General features: G+C 43.5%; 1 protein-coding gene across 1 annotated transcript in view; it reads right to left on the reverse strand.

Moving 5' to 3' along the window:
• Positions 1–1166: 1166 nt before the first annotated feature.
• The window catches only part of MYO3A (myosin IIIA), a 188650-nt gene continuing 179614 nt past the window's right edge, over positions 1167–10202 (reverse strand). Inside the window, exons 32-33 of the mRNA XM_012803266.1 lie at positions 9048–9191; positions 1167–1299 (exon numbers count right to left, since the gene is read on the reverse strand). Of these exons, the coding sequence (XP_012658720.1) occupies positions 1167–1299; positions 9048–9191 (277 nt within the window). The remainder of the gene's footprint in view (positions 1300–9047; positions 9192–10202) is intronic.

Raw genomic sequence — 10202 nt, forward strand, 5'->3', positions numbered from 1 at the left:
AAACGTTATGAAGCCCTCAGCGCGCGCCCTCACTAGTCCACCGAGTGTTTCCCTAGAGTTTTCTGGCTCTAGCCGGTAGGTGGAGGAGCCCAGGGCACTCACAGATGGGACAAGCCCTATCCCGGCCACAAGGCCAGAGCCCTTCTCAGGATTCAGTCATCCGTGGAACCACCTAGTCACCGGTCCTCATCCTCTCCAGCCCGGGTAGACTCGAACAGTGTCAGTTAACAGAGGAGCTTAAACCAGTGCACTCAACTGAGGAATGCAAACTTCTGCCCACCCACAACCCTGCTCCCCCATCTTAAATACACTCAAATTCAGAGCAGGGAAGATTACCCCCAGTTTACAGACTAGGAGGACCTAAAATCTGACAGTTCAGTTGAGAGGTGGGGACCGGAATTTATATAGGTGTGGGTGGGAAGGCAACGCGTGCGAGCGCGCTGTGCGGGTGTGCTGGGGGGTTGGAGATGTGTCTGGGGGCTGTGTTTGCGATGTTTTAGCTTAGATTCTATGTTTGTTTGAGGTGGCTGGGTGGTGGCGGCAGGCACTTCGCTGATGGAGACAGAAGGCACCTCAACACCCCACCCTGAGCAGGGCCACCAGCACAGCCCTACAGCAGAAGACCAGCCACGCAAACCACAGGCTTTCCAAGGCACTTCTTTTATTCAGTGACCGGCCGTAACAACGAAAGGAAGCGCGCAAGTCTAAGATGAAATTCATCTTCAAAATTCACTCCACCCCCGCGCTTTGTTCTCGAAGCTCCAACCTGTCCTCCAGTGTCGCGGGGCCTGGGGAAGACGTTTCCAAGAAAGAAGAAATCTTTGAGGTTACCCAGAATGAGGGAGGACTTGGGGCGGGGGGCGCTCAGGCGCAGTCCTGCCCACAGGACTCAGAAACAACTGAGCAAAGAGACCCATTAGGGGACCAAGGAAAGGGACGCTCCAACCAGCGGGCGGTGAGAGGAGAGGTGGCGTCGAGGTTTGCCGAGGGTTCCTGGTTCTTTTCTTTCGGAGCACAGAAGGCTGACCCTGGCTCTCCACTCCAGCAGACAGCCCCTTCGGGGCCGGGGAGGAGGCGTGCGCCAGAGCCCAAAGGTGCTCGCTTTGGCCCCAGCAACCCCACAGGCTCCAGCACTTTCCGACGGCTGCGGCCGCCCGGTAGCTGCCCTACACCTGCTGGACCAGGCGCCGGCGCTGGGATGTTTTGCGCAGCAGCCTCCGGTAGTCGTAGGGGTTGGCTGCTCGCCCGCTCTCCTCCTCCTCCACTTCCTCCTCCTCCGGGCTCTCCGCTGCCCAGCACCTGGGAGCGAGACCCAGTGTCAGCCGCGCCACCGCGCGTCCCCACCCACCCTGAGTTAGGCGGGTCCTCTTCCTCACAGGTTCCACCAACCGCTGGCCGGCATCTGAGAAAGGCCCGGTCGGAATGACAGGATCTGCCATTATTCTCTCCGCGGGTTTTCAAAACACCTGTCAGCCGGGAGGAGCAGAGAGCTGGTGGAACCTGGTGACTTTGTGGCCAGGTAAAGTTCAGAAGGTGTCCGCCAGGTGAGTTTCATTTGCATCGAAATCATTCATGACCAATAAACGAACGCTTATTTTTTAGTACCTTAATTTTTAACACACTTTGGTCAAATAGAAAAACTCAAAGTACCTATGTGTACACCCGTTTTAAAACTGCTCAGCTGCTGTTTATTTTAAAAGGTCCCCCCAAATCTGACCAACTGCTCTGTTAGCTGCACAGGGGCCGTGGGCCTTGCTTGCTTTTTCAATGTTTCTGTATTTTCAGTGAGGTGGCAGGGCCAAGGTTTCTCAACCCATTGTCCTGAACCCCTGTCAACATTTACCTTTAAATTCTGTGGCATGGCTGGTGAAGTGGGTGCTCCCTAAAATACAGCTACATCAATTCATTCATTAATTCAGGGAACACTACCAGCCGCCAATATAGGTGATGGGTGAGCTAAGGTCCCTACTTTGATGGAATTAATAGTATAGTGTGGCAATGACCATAGGCAACTTTATTTATTTATTTATTTTTGAGACAAAGTCTCACTCTGTAGCCCTGGGTAGAGTGCCAGGGCATCCTTTTAGCGTACAGCAACCTCGAAGTCTTGGGCTTGAGCAGTCCTCTTGCCTCAGCCTCCTGAGTATCTGGGACTATAGGCACCCACCATGACGCCCAGCTAGTTTCTCTAATTTTTTTTCTTTTAGTAGAAATGGGGTCTCACTTTTGTTCTGGGTGGTCTTGAGCTCAAGAGATACACCTGCCTTGGCCTCCCAGAGTGCTAGGATAACAGGCGTGAGCCACTGTGCCTGGCCCACCACAGGCAACTTTAAACACTAGGTAATGACAGGTGCTATACAGAAAATAAAGCTGAATAATGGGGAAAGAGTGATGGTGTGTGTGTGTACAAGCTGTTTTCTAAAGGGCGGTCAGGAAGAGCCTCCCTAATTCATGACCTTTAGGGAGAGACTATAGGAAGAGGGTAAGTGAGCCATGTAGATCTCTTGGGAGAAGGGGAGTCATTCCAGGATGATAGACCAACATTGTTCAGGTCTGGGTCTACAGTGTGCACACAGTGTTTAAGCAACAGCAAAGAAGCCACTGTGACTTGACTGGGGTAAGCCAGGTGGGGAAGCTACAAGGGATGACAGTAGGAGGAATGAGGATAAAAAAATTTATGCAGAGTATAATTTAGTGCTTTGAGACTGTGGCAAAGACTTGCATTTTACTTTGAGTGAGAGAAACATTGAAGGGTTCTATGTGGAGGAAGGAGTGACCCATAAAAGGACGTGAGTGCCAGAATGGAAGTGGATAGACCTATTAAAAGGTAAAGGAATAGCCCACACAAGGCCGCAAGACCAACAGTGGCTTAGACTGGGCTTGTGAAGGATGAGGTGAGAACTGGCCAATTTCTGGTCATTCTTGGAAGGTAGAACGGAGGGAGTTGGAGGATGCATTTGGATGTGGACTGAGAATGAGAGAATCAGTAATGTCACCAAGGTTTTGAGCTTAAACAACTGGGATTGGAGTTGCCATTTAGTGAAATGGGGAAAGCTAAGAGACCATGCTTTTTGGGGGGAAGGGGTGGGATAAAGGTTTTAATTTTGTTATTCTTTATTAGATATTCAAGAGGTAGTTACTGAGCAGGCAGTTGGGTATAGGAATCATGACCTAGGTTAGAGATTTTGGTTTAGGGGTATAAAACATGACGATAATATTTAAGGGCATGAGAGTGAGTGTTGATGAAGCAAAGGACTCGACACTATTGAGTGATCAGCGAAATGAAGGAGGGTCAGCAAGGGAATGAGAAGAGTAGCCAGCGGGGCAAGAGGTGAACAAAGAGAATTACTGTCCTGAAAGCCAATGAAGAAAGTGATTTAAAAAATTTATTATTATTATTATTTTTTGGAGACAGAGTCTCACTTTACCATCCTTGGTAGAGTAACGTGGCATCACAGCTCACAGCAACCTCAAACTCTTGGGCTCAAGCAATTCTCTTGCCTCAGCCTGCCAAGTAGCTGGGGCTACAGGCACCTGCCACAACACCTGGCTAATTTTTTTTTCTGGCTATTTTTAGAGACAAGTTCTCACTCTGGCTCTGGCTGGTCTTGAACCTGTGAGCTCAGGCAATCCACCTGCCTCGACTTCCCAGAGTGCTAGGATTACAGGCATGAGCCATTGCAGAAGAAAGTGTTTAAAGAAAAAAATGAGTGATCAGAGTGTTAAATGTTGCTAACAGGAAGAGAATAGGTATGAACATAGATCACGGGATCCAGCAACATGGAGGTCATTGTTGGCCCTGGCAGGTGTAGTTTCAGCAGTGGGAAAGGAAACCTGAGTGAAGTGACTTAACAGGGAACAGGAAGAAAGGACACGGAGGATCTAGTGTCATTGCTATTTCTAGTATTATTCATTTGCGATACTGAAGAGTAGGAAAATGGGTGGTCTTCAAGGGAGATTGGGTCAAAAGTATTTATTTATTTTTAGTTTTGATTACTTTATAGAAACAGATAATAGTCTTGTAATTATCTTTCTTATGATTTTAAGTTTCTAATAATTTTGATAATATTTTTGAAAATTAAAAGTATAGTGCCCAAATGATACCCAAATTTAATTACGAGTTAAGGGTATTTTATAGGATGAGTCTGGTGGTATCATGCTCACGGATTGCCAGAAGTGGTCTGATAAAGAGAAAAACCATTCGAGATACAGGAGAAGAGGGGACAAGTGCAGGGCAATTCTCTGCACTGTGCACAAAGGGCAGGTGTAGCTTTAGCTGGGAAGACAGAACGGTCACCCACAGTATCCTCAGGGAAGTACATGGGGAAGTAAGTGGCAAGAAGGTCAGTAGACTTTGCATTTGTCTGATATCAGTTACTGGGTTAAGAGAAGATTGTCAGCTGAGAGTGGGGAAGTTTTGAGGGTTTGAAGAGAGAGGAGGAAGTCTGAGAGCCTGGACTCGGAAAGCGAGGTAATGGATTTTTTAGGGAAACGTAGCATTGTAAAATAACTCTAAGGGCCTGCCTAAGGTGTGTGGGCAGAGGTTTTAAGTGAGAGTAGGTTGTGCTTTTCTCTAGCTATAGTCAGCTAGCGATGGGGTAGAAAGCTGGCTTTATCCAGCAAGAGTTTGCCAGTTGAGTATAACTGGGGACGAGAGAAAGCCAAGGCCGCTGAGGGTAAATGCAAATGAATGCAATTAATGGTGAAAGGAGAGGGCCAGAACTTGGTCTATAGATGGACCATGCCTTTATTCTGATCCATTCTGAAAAGGGAATTAAAAGAAGAAAAAAAACCTCTGGGAAGGTCTTTCAGGGCATCTTGAGCTCAGTGGATGCTTGACAGGAAAGGGCACGTGTTGTCAAGATGGGTACTGATGGAGTAGAGGATCTTCTTCTGAGTTACTGACTTGAATTTTTATACATTCAGCTGATTTTTGTTCTAAGAACATTAAGTATCAACCACATGCTATGGACATCACACATATTATCTCTGACTCCAAAGGACAGCACTGCAAGGCCTTAGATTCTTATCTGCTGTCAGCAGATGAGAGAGCAGACTGATTCTGGTTGATATAGCTACTGAGCAGTGGAGGGAGGATTCAGCCACAGGTGTATAGGGCTCGTGTTCCCTGTTTCCTTGTGTATCTCTCTGCCTCTTTTCTGCTGAGGCTTCTTTCCTGATTCTCCTATCCCTTAACGGAGGCACTTGTGCTCCAGTAATGCTTTCATCTTTCATTACCCATAATTAAAACTCAGTCATGCCCTAAATACCCCACATCTCTTACTACTGCCCAGCAGAGACCCTACTAGGTCCCATCATAGAAGGGGACAAGGAGACAACTTCCTATTCTTCCTTCCATTCTCTAATCATTGGTCACTTGCCACTAGCTTCAGGAACAAGCTTGAGGTGAGGAGTTCAAGACCAGCCTGGGTCACACAGTGAGACCCTGTCTCTACAAAAAATTTAAAAAAAGAAATAGCCAGACATGCTGGGTGCACCCTCAGGAGACTGAGGTGGGGAGATCACTTGAGCCCAGGAGTTCAAGGCTGCAGTGAACTATGATTGAGCCATTGTACTCGAGCCTGAGCAACAGAATGAGACCTTATGCTTTAAAGAAAAAAAAATCCACAAGAACAGTGAACTGTCCACAAAAGAAATCAAGAAAATAATTCCATTTACGATAGCTACCAAAAAATACTTCTGTACAAATTTAACCAAGGAGGTGAAAGATTCGTTTACTGAAAACTGTAGAGTATTGAGGAAAGGTTCTGAAGATGATGCAAATAAATAGAAAGCTATCCTGTGCTTGTGGATTGGAAGAATAAATGGTATTAAAAAAGCTATCCTGTGCTTGTGGATTGGAAGAATAAATGGTATTAAAATTTTGGTACTATCCAAAGTGATCTACAGATTCAATGCGATCTCCATCAAAATTCTAAAAATAGAAAAAGCAATCCTAAAATTTGTATAGAACAACAAAAGACCCCAAATAGCTGAAACAATCTTGAGCCAAAGGCATCACAACACCTGATTCAAAACTAAATTACCAAACTATAGTAATTAAAATAGCATGGTACTGGCATAAATACAGACACAAAGACCAATAGAACAAAATAAAAAGCCCAGGCATAAACTCAACTTTTACATTCTTTTGATTTTCAACAAAGGTAGTAAAAACACACAGTGGGAAAAGGATAATTTCTTCCATAAATGGTGCTGGGAAAACTGGATATCCATAGACAGAAGAATAAAATTATACCCTTATCTCACACCATATGCAAAAATCCACTCAAAGTGGATAAAGATTTAAACATAAGACCTGAAATTTTAAAACTACTAGAAGAAAATAGAGGGGAAAAGCCCCATGACCTCAGTCTGGGGAAGGATTTTTTGGATATGTCAAAAGCACTGGCAACAAAAGCCAAAACAGATGAATGAGATTACATCAAACTAAAAAACTTCTGCACTGCAAAGGGAACATTCAACATAGAGAAGAGATAACCCAGGAAATGGGAGAAAATGTTTGCAAACAAAACATCTGATAAGGGGGTGATATGTATCAAAATACATAAAGAACACATACAACTTAGCAATAAAAAAAAAGAAAAAACCCACAAGTAACCTGACTAAAAAATGGGCAAAGGATGCAAATAAACATTCCTCAAAAGAAGACATAAAAATTGCCAACAGGTATATGAAAAAAATGCCCAGCATGACTAATCAGGGACATGCAAATGAAAACCACAATGAGATATGATCTCACACCTGTGAGAATGGCTGCTATCCAAAAGATGAAAATAAAAGATGACGAGGTGTGGCAAACAATGAGGAATCCTTTCACGATGTTGGTGAGAATGAAAATTAGTATGACCATCATAGGAAAAAGTATGCAGGTTCATCGAAAAATGAAAAGTAGAACTACCATATGATGCAGCAATCTCACTTCTGGGTATGTATCCAAAGGAATGAAATTGGTATGTGGAAAAGATATTTTCACTCCTGTGCTCATTGCAGTGTTATGTGCAATAGCCCAGATATGGAATCTACCTAAGTATCTACCAGTGAATGAATGGATAAAGGAAAGATGCCATATAGACACAATGGAATACTATTCAACCTTGAAAAAGGAGGAAATCGGGCCATCTGTGACAAAAGAAATGAACCCAGAGAACATTATGCTAAGTGAGGTAAGTCAGGCACAGAAAGACAAATATTGGACTTAGATGTGGAACTAGAGAAAGACTGGTAGAATAGGCTTGGCCCCTGGAGAGCCATGTGGTCAGCGCCGTAACCACTGTGCTGGCCACATGCACTGAGGCTGACAGGTTCAAACCCAGCCTGGGCCAGCTAAACAACAATGACAACTGCAACAACAACAACAAAAATAGCCAGGTGTTGTGGCAGGCGCCTATAGTCCCAGCTACTTGGGAGGCTGAGGCAAGAGAATTGCTTAAGCCCAAGAGTTTGAGGTTGCTGTGAGCTGTGACGTCACATACTCTACTGAGGGTGACACAGTGAGATCCTGTCTCAAAAAAAAAAAAAGAGAATAGAATGGTGGTTACCAGGGGCTTGGTGCTGGTGGTGGGGTTTGGGGAGATGTTAGTAAAGGACACAAAATTTCTGTGAGACAGGAGGAATAAATTCAAGAGAGCTACTGGACATAGAACATGCTGACTACAGTTAATGATGATGTATATTTGAGAATTGCTAAAAGCTATAGATTTTAAGTCTTCTCACCACAAAAATCTTTAAGTATGAGAGGCCATTTGCATGTTAATCAGTTTAAGCCATTCCACAATGGCTTTAACATTTAAAATGTCATGCTCTACACCACGAATATGTATACTTTTTATTTATCAATTAGAAAAATCCATGAGGGCCAGGAGTGGTGGCTCACACTTGTAATCCTAGCACTCTGGGAGGCTGAGGTGGGTGGACTGCCTGAGCTCACGAGTTAGAGACTAGCCTGAGCTAGAGAGAAACCCTGTCTCTTAAAAAAAAAAAGTAGCTGGGCATTGTGGCAGGCACCTATAGTCCTAGCTATTTGGAAGGCTGAGGCAAGAGAATAGCTTGCACCCAAGAGTTTGAGGTTGCTGTGAGCTGTGATGCCATAGCACTCTATGGGTGATAGTTCTTGACTCCAAGATGATAAAAATCATAGTTTAGGTAGATTCTGGAAAAATAAATACAGGTGTTAAGTGCACTGCCTTAGCGTTAAATGTGCTATCATTTCATTGAATCTCTACAACACGATAAGGCAGTTATTAGTAAATCCTTTTGCAGGTGTGGCAGTAAAGGCTTAAAGAGTTTTGGGGCAATGAGCAAGGTCACTCAACTCCCAAGAGGCAGGATCAGGATATAAATTTAAGACTGTCTGACTCTAACATCTCTTTTCTTAACCACTTACTTATTTACTCAAATAAGTAAGGTCGCAAAGTCAGTGGTAAGGTGAGAAATCAAATCTGAAATTTTTCTATGAATCTTTCTCCCAAGTATTTTTGGGTCTGACACCACCAATTCTGAGAAATCATCAATACAAACATAATAAAGAAACAGTAAGTGATTAAAATTATATTGGTTAGAGCTTGAACATAGATTGTGGATATGGCATGTTGCTAATCATTAGTTTGGCCATATCACTTGTCATCCAAAATGATACTTTTAAAAGGGGGTACTATTTTATTTTTTTCTATTGTTTAGGATTCATTGAGGGCACAAATGAGTAGGTTACACTGATTGCATTTGTTAGGTAAAGTCCCTCGTATAATTGTGTCCCACTTTTAAGAGGTGTGCCATACACCATGACCCCAAAGGGGGTGACTATTAATAATTACACCAAGAAAACAGGTATAAACTAAGTTTTGGCTAGGAAAACTGTGATGCTTGATTACCCTGCCATAATACTTAATGATTTTACTTCCCTCCAAAGATGCAAAAGTCAGTAAGGATGCTTTGTAACTCACCCACACGCTGCATTAAAATTGCTTAAGAAATGGAATTGCGAGTATAAAATTGAAAATGCTGTACTTTAAAGTACAGTTTATTACCTTTCATTAGCTTTAAAACATTGATTCTGGAGTTCTCGGTGACTTCTTTGTTCTCTTAAACTAGGGTTATGATCCTTTGGTCCAAAATGACTGGGCAAAAATTCCTTATAATAGAAATCTTCCAAATCTAATAATTTTCCCTGACTGCAAATGAACACATAAACACACTGTAGCATCAATCTATTTTTCTGCTCACTGAAACTTATAGGATACTTATTTTCTATCTTAAAAGTAGATGTAACATTTATTATAATTTAGGAATAACACATACATATCAATAAAATATTGGGGGAAGTCTTGAAATATGTAAAAACAGTATATACCATACATTGAGAGGAAAAACCTTCACCTCGTATTCTGAATAGAGCATCAGCTCCTGTAGTAGGATTTCCTGGTTCTAGTGCATGTAACTTGACACCAATAGTTGCTAGAATAGGCAGGGCTCATGTTGCTTCATTTTGGCCAGTCTAGATCAGAGTTCACTACTGACTTGTGGGCCATTATCAGAGAATCCGGCTTTTTGTGTGCTAACTCACAGCATATTCAAATTTTATCAGCCATCAGGCACATTGATACAAACAAGAGTTCATGATTTGAACTTTGTTCTTCCTCGGTAATGTCAGTCCTCCCTCTACCTATTGGTCTATGGGATTGATTTCTGTACTAGATTATAATACTGCCCATGGCCCACAGTCAAGGGTGTGTCTTCATCTATTTTCATGCTCGGATTTATTTAGGCCACAGTCTGGTTCCTGTGGTGCTCAGTATCTGGACAGGTGGGACTTCATGTGAAGATAACAGGTAGTCTGAGGCCAGGTGCTGTGGCTCACGCCTGTAATCCTAGCACTCTGGGAGCAGAGGTGGGTGGATTGCTTAAGCTCAGGAGTTCCAGACCAGGCTGAGAAGACTGAAACCCTGTCTCTATCAGGCATTGTGGCAGGCACCTATAGTTTCAGCTACTCAGGAGGCTGAGGCAGGAGGATTGCTTGAGCCCAAGAGTTTGAGGTTGCTGTGAGCTATGCTGCCACCTCACTCTACCAAGGGCTACAAATGAGACTCTGTCTCAAAAAGAAAGAAAGAAAGAAAGAAAGAAAGAAAGAAAGAAAGAAAGAAAGAAAGAAAGAAAGAAAGAAAGAAAGAAAGAAAGAAAGGAAG

The sequence above is a fragment of the Otolemur garnettii genome, unplaced genomic scaffold, assembly GCF_000181295.1.
Source record: "Otolemur garnettii isolate 467f Iridium unplaced genomic scaffold, OtoGar3 scaffold00019, whole genome shotgun sequence".
Taxonomy (NCBI): domain Eukaryota; kingdom Metazoa; phylum Chordata; class Mammalia; order Primates; family Galagidae; genus Otolemur; species Otolemur garnettii.